General features: G+C 34.8%; 1 protein-coding gene across 3 annotated transcripts in view; it reads right to left on the bottom strand.

The window, feature by feature from the left end:
* Positions 1-11,002: 11,002 nt before the first annotated feature.
* Positions 11,003-21,713, bottom strand: part of LOC131028022 (isocitrate dehydrogenase [NAD] catalytic subunit 5, mitochondrial) — a 71,420-nt gene continuing 60,709 nt past the window's right edge. For 2 of the 3 annotated variants that reach the window (XM_057958179.2, XM_057958273.2), the window contains exons 6-8: positions 12,063-12,172; positions 11,892-11,964; positions 11,003-11,773 (exon numbers count right to left, since the gene is read on the bottom strand). In XM_057958179.2, coding sequence (XP_057814162.1) covers positions 11,582-11,773; positions 11,892-11,964; positions 12,063-12,172 — 375 coding nt within the window. In that variant the 3' untranslated portion in view covers positions 11,003-11,581. The remainder of the gene's footprint in view (positions 11,774-11,891; positions 11,965-12,062; positions 12,173-21,713) is intronic. The other variant, XM_057958349.2, reaches the window with a different exon arrangement.

The raw sequence follows: 21,713 nt of genomic DNA, 5'->3' as shown, positions 1-21,713 counted from the left end.
ATCTCCCCATTCCTTGTCATGTGTGTTTGTCATTCGTGGAAATAAGCAAGGGAAATTTTAAAAAAGGAATTCTTATCTACATCAAAACTTATGATAAGGTTGATTTAATGTTAAATCATACAAATTGATCATAACAATATCACAACAATTGCAACTATATATGAATATCCTCTCAAAAGTGCACCTATATATGCATAGAATAATAGTTACAAAATAACCATATAGAATATTTCTAGTCCAACAAGATTTTAATCTTTTACTTATCAGAACCCCCCCTCCCCGCCAAAAAAAAGGGTTGTTTTATTCATCTAATGGTCATAAAATTTATAAATTTTATTTGGGATATTGTAAATAAGATACATAGTTATTGTCCTCAACTTCTCATGGAGTGACTTATAAAATCAATGGAGAGCAAGAAAATTACATGGCATGATTTGTGATAGAGAGATAATTCTTTGGTTAATAAGCTTGGGGAACTTTATTTCTTTTCTAGTTTTGGAATTTTTAATTATCAATCAAAATTTAGTTTTCTTTGTGCATATAACTAGTCAAGATATTTAAAACAAAGATAGTATCTTTATTTATTATTATATGCTTGGACATCTTTTGGATTGATTTGAGCATATCTTAGTTGAGATTCAATGAATGAGTGGGTTGATAAATGACATATTATGAATATCACATAGGAAGAAACACTTGTTAACTTGTGTCTCCCCATTCCTTGTCATGTGTATCTATGTCATTTGTAGAAATAAGGGAGGCAAATTGAAGGAAAAAAGGTCTTATCTACATCATGGGCTTTTGACAATGGAAAAAATACATGATCGTGTTAGAACCCAAATTAGGAGGAAGAGATATGGATTGGAAATAATTGAGTCACCTATTTCTTTTTTCCAAAAGATAAGTACATTATTTGATTATATGATTAGAATATTGATAAAGTAATGCATTCAAATTATAAACCATAGAATTGCTCCATAGGAGTTCCCTTCAATATTTATAAGTATTTTTATGGATATATAGTAGATTTTTAATAGAACTTTGTAATATTCTATTGTAGTCAAGCCTTGTTTAGATAAGGATTTTTATAGGATGCATTTTGTCTAAGTTTATTTTTCATGATGTAATGTCATTGTAATTTTAATATATTATCTTATTTTGGACATAATCTACAATTCAAAAAAATTATAGGTTGCACTATTTTAATAAGACCTAGGGTTATGCTTGTTTTTTCTCTACCAACTAATACGTGATAGGCTATCTTGTTAAAATATAACAACATTTTTGTAGTTAATATAGAGCAATACATTTCAATAAAAAATGATAAAACTTGTTTGCAATTATTTGGAGACTGTAACACGTCTTAAAAATGATTAGTATAATATGAATGGCTTTAATACCACGTTAGAAATTAGGATTTTAGGTTATTGGTCATCTCAAATAATATAAAAGAAATGAAATGAGAATTACAAGATGCACATTTTTAATGCATTATCAATATATACATGAATAAACCTGTTGAATTAGAAAACCTCATAAAGAATCATTATATTATAAAACATAAAATTGTCTATAAAATTATAGGCATAACCTCGGTATAACATCTCCTCACTTTCATATGGTCAATAATACCTCATGTGCATAATGATAAAATTTATTATGAATCTCCAAATTTCTTTGCCTCTCAATGAGAGAAACTTTTTAATTATGAAAGAGATCAAAAAAAATATGTGAAGAAATATTACTGACACCTATTCAAAAAACCATTTATAAATAATTAACAACCTTATAACCTATAAGATTATTACTTATTAAATGGTATATGCTATGTATTATGCATCTAATTATTATTAATTTTTAGCCTTATATTAGAATAATATTATGTTCTAACATTTCCTTGATATATGGCTATCCTCGATGTCATTTGCTTCTACTTGTTGCTTCTTGGTTAATTCCATGTATTTTTCTTTTTGGCTAGGGATTACATAACAGTAAACTCTACATTATTCTTCTCCTTCTCCTTATATTATTTCTTTAGGTGCGAGAAAGTCCAATTCATCCAAAGAAGAAATGCTTTTTATGCAATGGCACAAACCATTGTTAGCTTCACCTTATAGGTGCTTATCAAAATATGTTTTTAACTATATATTTTGACCTCTAGCTCTTTTAAGTTGAAGCCACCATTCTAATACATCTCCACTTCCATCAAAATTAGGGATTCCCTTTTAAAATTTCTATTGTATACCCAATTTTGATTAAATCATTTCATAATATTTTTGCCCTCAAAAATTTTTTAAAAAAAATAAATAATACTCATAATAAATTTTGGTGATATTCCTTGAAATGTAAAAATAGCAAAAAGAAATCATAATTTACATCCTATAAAAGTGCCATTATGAAAATCACAAAGTTGTAATAACTCACTCAATATTGATGATCAAAACCTAATTTTTAGACTATATCTTCCTTATATGATCCTCAATCTTCACTAGAAATATAAACAAATGCATACCCATTTGGAAGGTATAGGAAAATATTCAAAAATTATGATTTTATCTTTATCTTTACCCAAATTTTAGCTTTGATACCAAATGATAAGATTCGTGCATATAATAATTATAATAATACAAAATAGAATAGAGACCACATGCCACAAATGAGACGTTAGTGGGCCGAAATGCCCTAGTGCCCAATATATGTAGAAATAGAATAAACCCTTAATGTGGGATAACATTGTACAATATTTGTTTAGAAGAAGCTCCACAATATATCTTCAAGACATCACAAACATAATCATATTCAATACATATTCTTACAATGATAATTGCATCACCTCATTTTTATAGACCACCTCCTAATAACATAATGTAGGGGAAAAGCCAATGAAGACATGCATATTGCCTAATATAATTAATTACACAAGTTGTCAATATGACCCAATGTAACTAAGGGATGTGTCCAACATGTCGAAATCTCCATCCGCCTAACTATATTATATTATCCTATCTCTATGTATATAACACTATATTGCCTAATATAATTAATTACACAAGTTGTCAATATGACCCAATGTAACTAAGGGATTTGTCTCACATGTCGACATCTCCATCCACCTAACTATATTATATCATTCTATCTCTATGTATATAACACTATATGGCTAATGGCTCTCCCGCCCATGTGTGTTTCAATTCTACATCTATCCATACCAAGTCCTCTACGCAGGGTGCTTCAATCCCCCCCAATGGGTGTTGCTTTGAGTGTTCTCACTCCTGACGCTACTGCTACAGTTCAATCAGTTGACCTCGTGGATGCCCTTCCTATGGGAGTCGGTGCCACTATTGCTAATGGGGATCTTGTTGAGGGAACTAACATCCCTTCCAAACCTTCTTACTTTGATAGTTGGTGTAGCTTCACTCATGTGGCTAGATCTGCTACTCCAACTACCAAGGGGAGCCATCCTCTTCCTTATGCCATGTCCTCCTCTATGGTGGTCTTTGGACAAGATGTTCGTTACAATCAACATTGTGCCTTGGTGTGCAAATTTTATGGGTTCTGGCCTTCTCTCCCGAATCTCCATCGTTGGGTAAGTGATTCTTGGATGGCTTTGATTGCTCACAACATTAAGTTTTTCCCCCTATGCTAAAGGCTTTTTTATTGCCTCATTTTCTTCCTCTCATGATCAGGATTTGATTATAGGCAATCTTTGGATAGGGGAGATCATTCTCTTTTTGTCAATCCCTAGACGACTTCTTTCAATCCCCTTACTAAACCTATTAATGTATGCCTAATTTGGGTCCATCTTCTTAATCCCCCCCTTCATTTTTGGGAGCACTCTTGCTAAGAGGCCATTGGTAACTCTATCGGCCATTTCTTGAAGGTTGATGACGTTGCGTCTTGTACAGGTCATTCTACCTTCGCTCCAATTCTTATCGACATTGACATCTCTTCATCTCTCCTTGGGGATGTGGTTCCCATGGTTGGGAATGGGCCTTGGACTCAACTCCTGTATTTTGAGGGTCTTCCCTTTCGTTGTTGAAGATGCTTTTCTATGTGTCATCTTGCTTCTAATTGTTCTCTTCCTCGTCACAAGGGTGTTGCAACTTGGTGGAAGAATGCTCCTGAGTCTGAATTTGTTGACTCTTTAGAGGATGATGCCTCTCAAGATGATATACCTCTTTCTATTGTTGAAGCTCATGTTGACCCTCTTGCTACTATGGGTGTGTTCTTGTCAGTTCCTGAGGCCCTTGTGTCGCTTTGATCTTCTCCAGCTACTGCTCGTATTGTTGCTTGCAGAAAATTATTGTTGTTCTATAGTCGTCTCATACTATTGTTGTTGACAGACCCTCTGAGGGCTCCCCCCTGGTTAACTCTCTTTTGATGGCCCCAATGACAATATTGCCTGGACCATCATTTGTCATAGATCTTTCCCAAACCCCTCCTCTTGTTTTGGATATCCCCTCCCATTCTTGAGTTGGGGTATGGCTTGTTGTTGGTTTGACAAAGTTTTTTGTTTGCCTGTCAGGCTTTTGTTCAAGGTTTGTTCCCCTATGTTAGCTTGCCACCTTTGGGTTGGTTTATTCAGGGTCAACACCCTTGTTCTTGCCGCTTTCTTAATCAAAAACACTATATGTTGATCCTAACTCATCTTCTTCAATGTGGATCAAGCATCTCCTTTACCTTACTTTCATTCAACCCTAGTTTATAGTACTATAAATTTTGTGGAGCATACACAAACTATTAGGAAGAGAATATTATGTTAATCTGCCACCACTATTTTTCCAAAAAATATAGTTCATCTACTTCATGCACCTCAAATCCCATCTAAAACACCTAAGGAGTTTGGCATTATTCAACACGTACAAAATGCTCAATTGAAGATATAACTTTTTAAATTGGCATTATTAAACACTTACAAAATGCTCAATTAAAGATATAAGTTTTTAAATTAGTGGGCATGCCACCTTTTAGTAAACATAATATGCAAAAAAAACCTTAGAGAAGATACAAATAGGTTTGATTACTCCTCAATTGTTAACTATGTATTTGATAGAGTCCAATGATCATAACTAACATCATGCAACGTGATTTAATAATAATGATGCTCATTGGATTGGTTGCTTGAGATAGACATCTTTGATGTTGTTGCAAGTATCTTTGTTACACTCCATTGTCATATTACTATTTACACACACACACACACACACACACACACACACGTGTTTGTGTGTGTGTGTGTGTGTGCATGTGCGTGTGTGAAACGATTTGCATTTTATGAATTCCACATATACTATTTGAATCGGTCAATACCCCATTGGCATGTCACGATGCGAAGGAGGGTGATATGGAAGGAGCACCCACCATGGAAGGTGGCATACCTACTCCTAAGGAGGATGAAGCGGTGGTAAAAACTGCCACCTTTTTCCTTTCTCTATTCCATGGTAAGCACTATATGTGGGAAGCATTATGTATCCATCAACCCCTCGACCCCCAACTTTACAGGGCAAGATACATTATGGAGATCGATACATTTGACCAAGCATCGACCCATTTAATAATGCAAATAAGCATGGGTAGACTTAGTCAATTAGTATGCAGTAATTAGAGATAGTACTCCAATTGTTTAGGTAAATGTGTAATGATAGCTAATCATAATTGACTAAGTATAATATTAGGGATGATTGATAGCAGCATTTTGTAGGACTATTTATGTGTCAACTTTCTAATTAGAAAAGAAGCTACATAGTCTTAGTGGTGGCGATGAGAGGGAGAGTGGTAGCGATTCAAAGAACTTAATTATAGCATTAAATTGTCTCTCAAACTTATGTATAAGTAGAGGAGATTTCTTGGAGCATAGATCATCACATCACATCTCATCTTATTGTCTCCATAATCTCTTTTCATTTTGCTTATCGTTCATTGTTTTCATTGTTCTCCATTGAGAGAGAGAATAGATCAAGTATTGTGAGCAAGTAGGCTAGTTGTTATCATTGAGAGTTTAGGAATTTCTATGTTAGTGAACAAGTTGTGAAGCTAACGTGATTGTGAGAAGGAATCGGTATTGTGTGGAAGCTATAATATAGGCATGAGGATTCTTCCATTCTTTTATATTGAGATATATTATATGATGTTGTGTTAGCTTAATTAAAGCAATGTTTGAAATTATGTTACTTGTAGGATATGCATTATTGTGTTGATAGAAACTTGATAATCTTTATGAATAGATTTAAATACATGTATGTGATAGCAATGTTAGTGCTAAGCTATTATATGCTTCTTAGTAAATAGGAATGATTGAATTGGTTAATCATGGGGTTAGGTCAATCTGTGGATGGGAATAACCTCGACAAATATTCTATTATTAACTTATGGGAATGGCATGGGTATAGAATAAATGGTCAATTTACCAAATAGAGCAATGAAGTGGATGGACATACGACTCTTGTTCGAAGTACTGGGTGATGAATTATTTGGCCAAAGTAGTGTAAGTTGCCACTGCTTACGCTATCGGTTCACTATGATCTAGGTTTACATACTAGACAGGGAACGTCATACACATTAGCGGTTGCCAATGTATCTTAGCTCTAGTTAAGTAGGAAACAACACAATGCTCATAAGGCTATTATTGTGAGGTCAGCAAACCAAACTCTTTGTCGAAGGGTCAAGTCGCTTCAAATAGAAGAGGCATGGGGAATTGTAAAGTCTTGGTTGGGTGGAAAAGCGCTTGAGTGATTCTCTTCCTCATGCAATTGGCTATCAATATTTGAGGATGTATGTCAGCAAGGACATCTAGACCATTTGTATTACTTATGTTTCATTAAGCTCATAGAAGCTTTGTATGTATTCAAATATTCCTAAAGTAAATTGGAATTTGAAGAGAGAAATGCAAATGTTTTCATATGTTTATGAATATAATATTGTACATACTTTATGATGCAATGGAAAAGTTGAAATGGGTTTTATTTCAATAATGCACCTTGTTTATTGAAATGGAAATAGGAAAAAATTTATTACTGGTATATTGACAATTTATTACTTTCACTTGTGGGTTAAACTTAGTAAATTGAATGGGTAGAACAATCGGCATGTTACAATTTTGATGGAACATGAGAGCATTGTGGAGATTTTTGCAGTCACATATGAATATGATAATGTGCTTTATTGATTCAACTTATGCAATGTATACACCAAATGGAAGAAAGTTAGGATCAAATTTTGTACATCTTAATAACATTGATTTAATTATGTAATTAAATAATTATTTTGTTGTGGTGGATCTTTGTAAAAATGTTGGCCCACTTGTAAAGGTGTATGTAACATTGGTTAGATATTTTATGTGGATCTCATGGAAAAATATTTAATATTTGGGAAACTTAGTACCAAAAAATAAATGTGGGGTCAATGGTTTTGTGAATTCATGGCTTTGAGTCACATAGTTTTACTTTACAGCTTTGTTCTAATTGTGTGAGCTTATGTCTACAAAAGCAAGTACATGTTTAGTTATTTAAGTTGGCTTGTTGAGGTTTTGGCTTTGTTGTCATTAAATTAAGTCTTCTTTTTAGGAGTGCGTATGTGAAACATTACATGAGATGTTTGGATACATGCTTGAACACATGGAGGATGCATTGCAAATGCTTGATTTTTTAGAGGAGTTTGTGGAGGCTCTATAAGCATATTGTAATGTTTCGTTATTCAATACATTAAGCATGGATGCTTTCAAAGGCTATATTTTTCCCTCTACGAGTGCTTACTTTGGATATATCATGTTATCTTGTGATATGTTTTTTTATCTTTGCATTTGTTTATTTGTATACTTGTATTCGTGTTTTACTCTCATGTGGTTGTGTAGGCAATGAATTGTTCATCATGATTGATTTTCCTTACACATATCATCCATCACTCATCTTTTTCATCTAGAGCACATCAAGAGGAGTTGAAGGCCCACTCCTCTTCATCAAACTCAATTTGAGTAGCCTCGAAGAGCAATGTAAAAGCTATTTGTTTACATTTACTCTTTATTCTTATGATAAACTTGAGCAATTAGGAGAAAATCATCTGTGTATAGGAAAGATGCAAAATGCACTAAAAATTTTCCACCAATTAGGACTATCATAAATGCATCTAACTTATAAAAATAGTGACCAATAACATTTGCCCCAAGTAGCAAAACTAATTGAAAAACATTTAAGTCATATATCACCTAAATTGTTGCCCTAATGAGATCCTTCTCTTTTATATCATGATGTATAAATGAAGTATGATCCACTAATGTCTCTTTATGAACAAAGGGATCATGTGGTAATGTAGCTTTGATCATCTTGCCTTGCTCTTAAGATGTATCCTTCGCAACATTTGCCTCACTAGGTTTTCAGGGTGTACTTATGTAAGCACACCACTATAGATTGGATTACTATGCTTGTGCAAGTATACCTTATCTTTCTCTTCATTCTATGAGCCATATGATGTGCTAGATGTAAATAATTTTTTTTATTAGATAAGCACAAGAAGGACCCAAACCCATTATAGTTCAATGATCAAGGCAAATGAAGCAAATCTCAAGAGACGTGAGATTGAGAAAATAAACTAATGAGGGACTAAAGCTTTTGAGTGGAGCAAATAACCAGCGATAAACAACCATATACTAAGGCTTCTCTTTCACAACATGTGAAAGAGAGAAGAAATAGAGTCTTTCCTCCTACAGACAACAATCCAAGCAATTGTATTGTCAGAAACCCCATTACAATGGGAAACAAGAGGTGACTCTTATCACCAAGGAATCAATATCATCCAAAGAGGGGACAACAAGGTGTCCAATCAAGAGACAAATATCAATCACAAGAGAAGAATGAAGTTGAGAGAGCAACTGAAAGAATCGAACACTTGGTAGGAGGATTTGTTGTGGGAGCAAATCGAAGATGAAGCAAGAGGATCCACAATAGGAGCAACAAGGGACCCCAAAGCAGCCAGGGATGGACAAGCAGCGGGAGGAATCAAGATATGAATGTCATGGCACAACGAAGCCACACCTAAACAAGAAGGTCAGTAGAGTCCTAGGCAAAGCCATCCGCAGAGGTAGGAACCTCAATTGTAAGTGATCTTCCTTTACATCCTTCAACAAAGTAACTAATCCTTTCCAATGTGATAGAGAGTAATCTAAAGCAAGATTACTAGTAATAAAGTAGTGGGGACATAGAAAAGTGAGGCCCTCATAATCCAACAATTACGTCTAAGGCCTATCCCCAACCATCAAAACCACATACCCATGAAACAGTTTGGAGATGTCAATGTCAACAACGATGCAAATGAAATTGGAGTGACCCATGTGGGAGGTAGAATCATCAACCATCAAGAATAACCAAGTTATCGATGGCCTTGTTGCAAGACTCCTCCAAAAGCTAGAGGGGAAATTTGACGATCTAACCCAAATCAGACGAACAAAAAGTGGTTCAATCAAGGAATTGAAGGAACAAATCCAAGGTTTGAGAGAAAGAGAATGCTCTACCCAAACCCAAATTTGTGCCAACACCAAATTTTTGTCTTCAAATGAACCAAAAGAAGCAATAAAAAGCCCTTAGCACAAAGAAAGAGCTTGATCTTACCAATCATGATGGGCTTCCAAGAGTCTAGGACCCTGTTGTGCAAGTCTGACAAAGTAGGCCAAAGGGTGGAGAACCAACACACCAAACCATGCATCAAGTAGAAATCCTCATTATCAACAACCTCATCTTCTCAAATTATGACGGGAGAAGATTTAGCACAAGAAAGCACATCAAACACTCGCTTGGTGTGAGCAGGGCATACCAAGCAGCATGGGCATAGTTACAAAGGCTTTGCAAATGGGTTGGACCACAAGGCAGGGCTAAGGCAAATAACAACACCCTGCACCATACAAGTCACATGCTCGAGCACAAGGGAGCTTGAACTGGAAGGAATAACCTATATGCCAAGAACGGTCAGGGCAGGGACAACATTCACCAACAAGGTTATTCATAACCAAACCTAAAGTAGTGGGCCCGGACACAACCACAACAAGAATGATAGAAGGGTCGATAGCAAAAACAACATACAAACTAGGGGGAACAACCTTTGCAAAGGGGGGATCAGACGTAGTGGCAAGTGGGAGCAAGAGAGGCATTTTAAGTTTTTTTTATGTAGATACTTTGTTGATCACACAACTATTAATTATCTTGTCAGTGGCTTTGTAGGAATCATCTCTACTTTGAAGAGGTACTAAAGATATATCTATAATCATCAATATCCTCAATTTGCATCACCTTTTTTATCAATAAAATCATGTATTGAATGCTTGAGTGAAAGGCACTTATTCATAGTACATCCATGTATTTGGTGATTGTCAAAATAGTAGTGGTGTCAAGCTCTCACACGTTCTTGAATCTTCGGTACCTACAATAAATGTTTGCTCTCTTCATCTGGAGAGTGATCCGAAATGTTGATGCCATGTCTTGAACACAATTGAATCCAGAAACTACATTCGCTATATATTATGGATTGTAGAAATCTCTTAGCATTGAATAACAGTATACCATTTTTTATATTTGAAATTTGAAAGTGACAATCTATTGTCACGCTTCATGATTTTTCTCGCTTTAATTTCTTTATTAGTTAATTTACAGCAATACTAAAATAATTACCTGAAATAAAACAGCATTGTTTGTCATAAGTAAACAAACGTATAAATATAGACATGCATGCTATACGCCATCATATATCCAACTGTCCAGGCATTACTTGTGAAGTTAAGGTTCTTATCACTACTACCAGACATTACTGAAGATAATTCTTTATCAAGTACAAATCTACTAAAAATGAAGAGAATATCTTCTTATCCTTTAGGGGGGGTTTATTATAAATGTATATTAATAATACTAAAACTTTAAAGAAATTCATTAAAGACCAGCACATGAAAATCATTTCAGTGACATGTCACTATGTATCGCCATCCTCTACCTTCCATATTCTATTTTCATTATTAAATTGGAGGTAATCTGCAATATTGGATTTATTCAACATGGTATGAAATTCGAACAATCAATTATTTAACAATTACAATTTTAGCATATATGCTAATTGTGACAGCTCCAGCATTTATCACATGTGAATAATTCAAATTCAACAATAAAATAGAAAACTTCACGTGCTATTTTAGTTGCTGAAACAAATGCGGTGCTAAGAAGCACCCAAGGGATTTGTTGTAAGTGGATAGAAGTATGAACCTTTCTTGATTCTGAGTCAAACCCCTTTGTCAGTTTACAAAGAATGAAAACATAGAAGGCAAAGCATACAAAATGCGTAATGTAGTTAGTATACAAAAATGTTAATTCAAAAATGATGTTATCCTATATTCTTTGATGATATCTTTCCATCTTTAGATGCTCTGACTTAATCCTACTTGATAACAAATGTTTCAGGGATTACAATTATTTATAAATTATGAGCAATGAATTTAAAATAGTGGGCATGCAAGTTGATGGATAATGGTTGAGAATTTAAAAAGGGTCATTTCAGGAATAGAAGAAGAGATAATTGAATTGGAAAGATAGGGAGGTGAGCACAGTTCTGTCTATAGGTGATCACATACAGCATTTGTATACTCTGTAGTGGATGATGAGCCCCCAAGATCACCAGTGCGATACTTACCTTCTTCAATGGTCTTCAGAATTGCATTATGAATTTGATCTGCCTTTTCTTGCAGTCCCAGGTGGCGGAGCATGGTTACAGCACTAAGAAGTAAAGCTGTTGGATTGGCAAGGTTCTGGAAATAGAAAAGCCTTGTCATTAGATTCTTGCAATGAATATCAATAGCATACACATCCTTCTCATAACTAAAGTGCACCCAAATCAGGTAATTATTTTTTGATGATGAATCTCACCTTGCCAGCTATATCAGGTGCCGAACCATGTACTGCTTCAGCTAGCGCAAGCCCATTCTCTCCTATGTTGCAACTATAACACCGTACATGTCATGCAACATAATATTTTAGAGCACTATTTCCAGAATGAGAGGCATGCAAGGTAAGAAATTATGGAAAATTCAAAATTACCTTGGTGTCAACCCCAAGCCTCCAATAAGACCAGCACAAAGATCACTAATAATGTCACCATACAAGTTGGGCATCACCAAGACATCAAAGAGTGTAGGATTTTTTACAAGCTGCAAAACAAAATATGTATTTTACATTGTCGGTGCAACAACTGAAGCCAAATTATTTTTCTTACCATCTTGCACGAAAGGAAAAGAGACAAAATTGCAGCCAGTGTTTTCAAAGGAAACTCAACAAAACGCTATGCTGAATATGGATACAAACATACTACTTATTCTTCGTATACTAACCACAAAGATAGAACATTTGAATATGAGGATTTATAGGAATTAATTATTAATTAACAATAATCATTTTATAGATTAATGTAGAAGAATTAAGCATATGTACACATAAAACAAGGTGTTTTCCAGGAATTTAATTCTGTTCAAATGATTTAAAATATGGCGACTTCCACAGAAATCATATAAAGCAATTATAATATTGAAATTTAGAGGACAACCAATACCTTGATGCACCAATTTAATCTACAGAATGTCTTCTAAAATTGAGAATGATATGAGGATAACAGTTGCAACGATTTTATGGTGTAAAACCTCTCATAGTCATAAAGCATGTACCTTAACGTCAGCATGGCATCATACTCCAAGACATCAGCAGGTCTGTCAACTCTGTTCCTTACATATGAAGAGAAACATTTAAGAATTTAATCTTGCACATATCAAAACTGATCTAGTGGGATCTACAACAGAGATGGTGGAAATGTGTGCTCGAGCAGATGCGTCTCTAGTAAAGTTACAAAATAAATTCAATTCACAGGGCTCATCAGAGCATGAAAAGACAACTCACTAAGAAATACAAAAATAGAAAATTTTTAAGTATGAAAAATATTTGAATGTTTGAATTAATGAAATAACATCCTAATTATTTATAATCACATTAATTGCTAAAAATGGAGGGATCTTCTGGTGCTCTTTACTAGTGACCGAGACAATAACAGTATAATGAATTCAAATACAAAATGTAGATATATAACAAAAAATAGAACACTACTGTAATTTTTTAATTGAGTACTAGCACAATCAAATACAAAATGTGTAAGATATATTATAGATTAATAGGACACATGACATATCATTGTTAGTGGTGGTTTAACAAAGCACCCAAATTAGGAGAGTTGTTTACTTAGTTGAGATTTTACTTTTGTTCGCTTGTGTAGGCTGTTTTATGGATATCCAACAGGGCTTCCCTTTTTGAGCCTGTTTGATAGGAACGGTTGCAGCAAAGAAGTATTGCATTTTTGTGGCTTTATTTCTGCTGAAAGTCTATTGCTCTAATATGGTATCAAGGCCAAGCCAAGCCTGTGGGAATGCTTGAATGTGATTACTTGATTGTATTCAATTAAGAGGATTCTGAGAGATTCGGAATCTATAGAAGGCATATTTGGTACAGAAATCAGAGGAGAGGCAAGCAGACCACTAGAAATGCAACAAATGACCCATCAAGAGGCAGTAGAACATCTTGAAATCAAGAGGGAAATGCTTTTACTGTGATGAACCTAACAAGAAGGAATTGCCCTAAGAGAAAAAATGAGCAAAGGAGATTAAAGCATGAAAAATGTTGGTGAAAGTGAGGAGGATTGAGTGAATAAGACAGAGGTGAAAGACGGGTTCACATTTATCATGTCACATGAACAATCCATGGAAACAACCTCATACTTTGATTAAGCTGCATTCATACACTACATGCCACAAAGATTGGTACTAGGAATAAACGTAGAAATGAATCTCTCCCTTCAAGAGATGGGTGGAATCATTTGTTGAAGGGTCTGATGATGTTTATGTCACATCGGACAATGCTGTCTATGCATTCAAGAATGTTAAATATATTCTAGCATGAACAAGAATCTTCTTTCTATCAATGAAATAACTAAAAATCCTCTTTTTTCTGTCAACTTTCAAGCCATCAAGTGTACAAGTTTGTTGATCCCAAAATGGCAGTCACACGCATTGGCAGTGGTTGTCATGTCCCCACAATATCACTCCATCAAAATGAGTAAACCAATATGATGCATCCATGCAAAAGCTCCTTGTATTATCTTTGTAAGTCATCATAATCAAGGAATATAAGGACATATAATTAATAGAGTTATAAATAGCTCTTACTATGATATTTAATATTTATCATACAAAAGAAAGACGACAGAGACAATGAGATACATATCACTCTAATAAACCTGGTATTGATATATTAACAAACATCAAGCATATGATCACAAGCAGTGGTCTTGACATAATGGTCAAGATAAGCATCCGTCTACCTGGGATTAATTGTCACAACCAAAGATGAAGTATTGCACAATTAGAAATGTAAGAATGGTCTAACGATAATATACTAATCGGAGATTTCAATGGATAGCAAGTATTGATAATGACGAAAATGATTTGTTAAAGAGTTCAAGATACAGCAATGTATACGCCAGATATTACCACAATCAAGCAAACAGAGAAAAATCATTTATTCGATATTGATAATCTGTATAAGGAAGGTTAATCTAAAGATGAATATAATCATGAAGCGCCGAATCCTTATCGTTTTTCCTAGAGTGATATATTATGTCAGGGGATAAAGATTGCCGCATAGACTTGCAACAAATATCAACTGCATCATGAGGTCGACCCTCCCTTTTCTTTCTCGCGACGATGTAACAAGGAATTAATTATGAAGAGATTAAGCAATGAAGAGACACGGGTATTGTTTGTTAAAGGTAACGTTTATAGTAACAAAACCGGGATAAAGTCAATGAAAGGGAACACATGTTAAGGACACGACTTTGTGAGTCATATAAGAAGGCCCATAACCATTGTGGAGGGGGGCACTGTGTGGAAGGCAAAAAGACTACAAGAACCGGATTTTAGACGGCCTAAGGTGATAGTTCAGGTATGTCCGCATACTCAAAATTAATATGAGCATTGGGTTTTAAGAATGTTTAAGTCTGTAAACTGCATCGGCTCAAATCTAACCGTTTAAATGCCAAACTTATTATTATATCTTTACCATAACTGTAACAATTCCAATTTATGTGTTATAATATTGTTATAACCTGTTCCCAGTAGAATTCATATAAAATATATTGGAAGTATTAACTGCGCCTTCGTTGAGTGTATTCCATAATAGCATTCTCATACCATATGATATATATAGGAAGTTAAGTTTCTGGTTTCTTCCTATTAGTGGAGGAATTATATAAACTTAAGTTACAATCTATTCTTTGTTCCAAATTAAGTTGTTTCAGACTGTTGAGGATTTCCCTCAAGGATGAATAAATTCGAAGAACTAATTAATATAGAATTCTTGTAAAATAAATTGAATATACCATTAAATCAAGGAACTGGACTAACTGATACAACACTAATAAACCTAATGAATATGAACTGATTAAATTGCCTTTCCAGGGAGAGAGGATCTGTAGGGGGGTCGATTGCCCACCCAAATATACCACCTACTGTGTGAGGATGAACCAGTAGGCCAGGAGGGCAAGTGACTGCTCCTGGGTTTGGGTCTGGCCATGATGAACCACCCTTACCATCCACTGTCTCTCTAGGAAAGGTGAAGAACTAATTTAGAAATCTAACTGCACCATGTTTCTGGAACAAATAATACAAATGAATCAGCTTACTGTTCGACTAACCCCAAATGAACCATTATCGTAAAATATGTATATGAATCTTCTGCTAATCTTTCGGCTGCGTATCTGATTTATTTATTTCTGAATTAATTATTTCTGATTTACTTATTCTGGTTTCTATTCCAGGCAACTGTAATTGGTATAATAATAAGGAATATTACAAATATCTATGTCAAATTCTGCTGTGCAATAAAGTAAATATGAATTTTTTGTTTTCAATTAATCTCTTTACTGTTAAGCTAATATGGATTATTTTTTTTTCTCTATTTTCTGATTGTTTTTAATTATGACCTCAATCAAGCAAACTTAGCTGTATTCTCTAATTAGGAAGGGACATCACAGTAGTGGAAAATAACAAATATTTAGGCAATGAAAGGTATGGACATGTGAATTATCTGTATTTGTCTCTACTAAGCTAGACTAATATGGTGAATAGACTTCCATCCATTCAAGAATGTTAGGATGTGTTTAAAGGATGCCAAATGAGAAAACAGAGTCAACACCCATTTGATATCAACAAAGTATGGAGGGTCAAAGGAGGCTTGGACCTGCTTCATGCTGATTTCTGTTGCCCAATATCGACACCTACTGTGTCTGAAGCCAAGTTTTTCTTACTGATTGTTGACAACTTTTCTAAGAAGATGGGGGTATACTTACAGAAAAAGAAGCCTAAATGTTTCTCTCATTTGTTACAATTCAAACACCTGGTTGAAAAATAAGCTATAGACTTATCAAGTCAATGAGGTTGGACAATAAAGAGGAGTTTCCCATCAATCAATTCAAGGATTTTTATAAGGAGATTGGTATACATGAATTATATACTCTACACATTTCACAACGGAACAGAGATGTGGAATAGAGGAATACGATAGTTTTGGAAATGGCAAGGTGCATGGTGCAAAACTAACATTGCCATATCAGTGCTAAGCAGAAGCTATGGATACAATTGTGTCTGTCCTTCACCAAAGTCCTGGTACTGCAGAATATTTCTCCAAAGGAAGAATGATTACAACGGAGAGCATCAATTAGCGCCATGCTTATTTTCAATTGTTTTTTTCTTTTCTTGCACTAGTTCCTGAGCAGAATGTAAGTAAATAAGATGCAAAGAGTAAAAGGTATATATGTCTCTTGGCTATGGTGAGGAATTGAAGGCATACAAGATACTAGATTTCTATACAAATAAGATTGTATTGTGATTAGTAGACATGTGATTGTAGCTGAGAATATGTATTTCTTCAGGGATGATGTTAAATATACAAATAGTCTTGTATGGGAAATTAATATTGATAAATATGAAGTTGAGAGCATCAGAGGGTTGTAGCACTGATGATGGCACTCAGAACCCAAGGGAAAGCCAACACAATAAACCAAAATGACATTACAAAAGTTTGTAACTTTGTATGATGTATGGAAGGATGAAGATCTAGATGACAAACAAGGTGATACTTGGCACAAGAGAATTAGCATTGATGACCAAGGTGTTAGTATACAATGCTGAGATATGTCCAAGAAGATGAAATGCCAACATATTGAAAGGTACTGCTACATGATCCAGAAAACCTTTGGTGCAAGGTGGTGAGTGGAAAAATTTTGCCCTTGTGTCTAGTGTTTTGAAAGGAATAAAATTATACAGGTATGATGAGGTTGTTGCGAGTACAAGATGAAGTGATGTGGTTGCGAAGGATCTTGATCAATCCGCAACTTGGTTCCACAGTCCACTACACCAACTTCACTCCTAATTAAGGAGAGAGAATCTAGTCTATCATGCACGCAATAAGCATATTGAGGTTCACCAACATTAGATTTAGCAGTTGGTTAATGATGAAGATCTTTATCTTTATTTTGGTCCTACAGAAGAGCACATTGCAGAAATAATGACTCAACCACTTAATAGAGAGAAATTTGTCAAATCTAGAAATAAGCTTGGACTTATATCTAGTTTAGTCATTAAGGGAGGTGTTAGATAAATTAGAGATTGGTAGGACCTATGACCTAGTATTGGTTTCACATTAGTGTTGAAATGGTTAGCTAGTTCGGATCATATTTTAATGTTGCCTTGTGGCAATTAAAATATTATCTTATTGTAATAAGGTTAAGCGATTTATGTCTAATAGGGTTTGGCCCAAATGTAACGTGTGGTTAAGCAATTCATGTCTAATAGGGCTGGGCCCAAAAGGAAACGTGTCACAACTTGCAAGTTATGTAGGCCCCAAATTGGGCGCCAAAAGAGCAAATTAAAATATGTAAAATAAAGGCAATTTGGTTAAAGCCGACTTGGAAAACTTGAACATGAATCTTGTATATAAACAAGATTCATTCTACACAACAAACATCTTTATCAAGTGCCGTTAGCCTTATGCAAATTCAGTCAGCGAACTTGGAGGAAGAGAGCGATCCATATCTTCATGCTGCTGCAAGTCTATCTGATCCTTGAGTGAATCCATTGGACAACTTGCTGGGCAAGGTGGTGCTCTATACTTCAGTGATCTTCTTCTCCAAGTGGTGTTGATATTCTGCTCTCTCTGAAGATATACTACAGCTGCATATACTAGGTTCAGGCTCCCCTAGATTGGCACTCAATCAGATAAGTAATCTGATTCATGTAATCTGCTTATGAATAAAGGAACTGATCTGAATCTTTGATGCTGGGTTTTTCCTCCAAGAGGGAGGTTTTCCCAGGGTACTTGTGTCTTGTGTTGTGTGCTTTTATTATTATTTATGCTTATTCTCAGTCTATTTATAATTTCAGTAACTAGATTAACATCTGATTGCCTAAAATCAACAATTAGCAAATTGATGTTCAACATAGCGCACAAAGAGTGTTGTCTACTTTGTTAAGATTTTACTTTTGTTTGTTTGTGTTGGTTGTTTCATGGAGAGCTAACTTGCCTTCCCCTTGTAAATCTTTTTAATAAGCACCATAACAAGGAATAAGTATAGCTTGTTTGTGGCTTAATTTCTACTATAAGTCTATTGCTCTAACAAAACACACGCCCGCATGATGAATAATACAAGACTATAGTAAACCAAACAAAGCTCTAAATACTCTTTGCAAAGGCCATCCAAAAATACCAATCAACTAAATGATGACTAAATTTGACCTTTGTAAAGGCATACTAACTAAATCCAACTCTAAATTTACTCAACTCTCTTCCTTAAGGTTTGAAATGTGGATCTAGTTCAACCAAGTCAAAATTGTTCCATATATATGTTAAAATTAGAACCAAAAAGATAAAAATTCAGAATCTGAAAACTCAAAACAAGAGACACAAGATATTATCCTGGGAAAACCCTCCACCTGAGGGTGAAAAACCCAGCCACACCAAAATTGAATTTTATTATCAATATGAATATGATACAATGCTTTTAAGCCTAACAAGCAATGATTGTTATCACTTTAACAATCAATAGTATAAGTCAAGAAGCTTCTAAAAATGATGACTTCTACCTTACATTCAGAATATGTCCTTTCTACAACATGACGAGATTACACATCAATCAAACATAGAAGGATTATACTGAAAGATCGAAAACTACAAGATAGCTGAAGACGATATCATTCCTTCAAATATGTCCACAAAAGATCACTGAAAGCATATATAATAAAATCGCCTTGCTTAAGAATTACTCTGCACTCCCCATACAACCTGTTACAATACATGCGAAGAAGAAAGAACAGGAGCATGAAACAATATATCTCGAGAGGACGGAAGATGAAAAGCTAAGACATCAAGAATTCGGTGACAGTTACAAAACAACTTGAAACTCCTCCTGCACCGACAAAAGACACCAAGGCGAAGATACACGTGAATCTTACATCACGGATGATGACAAGAAAGAATTTCTTCCCGTAAGAAATACGAGGAGAATATGATACAAGCAAAAAATCAATGCAAGAAGAGTGCTGATAAGTACAAAAATAACTGAAACACTTCCAGTAAAGTCACAACGAATATAGAGCTCAAATTTTATGAAGTGAGCAGAAATGCAGCAAAATAAAGAGAATTCCACAACCACAGCAGGAAACGATATCTACTTAAGTTACAAACATTAACAATATAGAAAAGCTTGTCTATTCTCGTAGATGAAAACTAATACTTCATAGCAAAGATAATGTAGCTATCTATAGAAAAAATCATCTCACGAGCCAGAAAATTGGCAACCTTTGATAATTGTTGTGTAGCAAGGCATTGAATCTTTGCTGCTCCATCACTATGCAAGCTCCACCATCCAATGGAAGTCAAACTAATCAAAAAGTGCCATTTTCCTCTTCTACTCCCTTTTGCAAGGATTATTTAAATTGAATTAATGAGGCATGCACACCTCCTATGAACTATGAATGTAAACCACACAGATACAAACCAACATTGAAGGACCAACTAGTTTATAAAAAAAGCATGTCTAACTTTTATTATCAACAAAAAATAACAAAGATATCCATATAGCTATCTAGATTTTTACACTTGAAGTCAACAAACTTCAGACTGTCAATTCCATGAAGACAAAAAACCAATACAAGGTATCCTCTTCCTTGCATTCAAAGCTGGTTTGTCATACTCCAAAGTGTTACTGTAACACAAATGGAAATTGAAGTCAAATGATCCCTGGATGGAAATCCATGTAATTGCAGCAGTGGTTTACCATCATGGCCAAGTGGAAGGGCCATGGCAAGCTCATGGCCTGTAGATGCACTGTAATGTCCCCTACTGGGACCTAACCTAATCTGCCCTAAACATTCTCCAATTAGGGTTTGAATAATGTTTGGAAATGGAAATTATTATCTCAGTATCCTGATGTAGGGCCTGCAACCAGATTAGTATCACAAAATAATTAAACATAAAATTCAATAATCTACATATAGAGTTACAATTTTCAAGATATTCAATAGATGCCTTTGAAGTTCCATCCAAACAATCCATCGCCATCATGGAGCATCCGCGGTGGATCATACAAGGTGCCCTTGAGCCTATCCAACAAGTTCAGGGGCATGGAAGTACAACCACCATACTGCCTCCTGCTTAACTCTTTGGAGTTCGGGGGCACAGAAGCACATCCGTCATTCTACCTCCTGCTTAACCCAGATGGATCTTTGTCTACTTTCCCTCCTTGTATGTACCATATCTCCACTCCACAATGGAATGACTAGTTGGTTGGAGTTCTAAAGAAATCATTGCATCTATCCTATGTTATATATATATATATATATATATATATATATATGCAGATTAAGAATATGGAATAGTAATAGTAATATCATATTCTGTAACAATGATCCCCAAGACAATATTATAGTATATGTATATTTATAACACAATTATAAATATGGAAATTCAGGCTGCTGAGAACAAGGCTTATATCTGAATCTCAAAATGTTTCAGAGTACTCGTGATTGTACTTCTTTTTGCTGATGATCCTAAGATCTGAAGATATATTGGATTGATTCCTGATGATCGAGACTGGTCTCTGAATATGTGTTTTTTTATTGATTGATTCTCAGTATCTGAAAATATCTTGTTCTTCGATGCCTTTCTTTAAAGGATGGTGGGCTATATATATCTCCTTAATGGGATGAAGGGTTGTGTCCTTTCCAATGAACATCCTTCTCCCAAGGGTGGTGACCTTTGCCTGAATAAAGTGTTGAGAACTTAATGAAGTTTGTTAATAGAGATTGCTGCTCATAATGAATTGCACCTCCATTCAATTCATTATCTTCCTTCTAAATATCATTTGCTACTTTTCATAGCAAATGAATCGCTGCTTATTGTATATTAATTGCAACTCCTAAACTCTTCAACCTTAATCTATTTCTTGAGATATATTCATCGCTGCCATTCCACCATATATTATATGCGTCTTCATAAATACTGCTCTTTAATTAATTACTCTTTGCATTATCGTAGGGTCAGATTGGGGGAAGAGATTGTGAAGCCTTACTATCGTAAGACAATTTCTTATTTAGGTTC

The sequence above is a fragment of the Cryptomeria japonica genome, chromosome 8 (assembly GCF_030272615.1).
Source record: "Cryptomeria japonica chromosome 8, Sugi_1.0, whole genome shotgun sequence".
In the NCBI taxonomy this organism is placed as follows: domain Eukaryota; kingdom Viridiplantae; phylum Streptophyta; class Pinopsida; order Cupressales; family Cupressaceae; genus Cryptomeria; species Cryptomeria japonica.
Note: the sequence above shows the minus strand (reverse complement) of the source record. Positions and strands in the feature narration are given on the sequence as shown.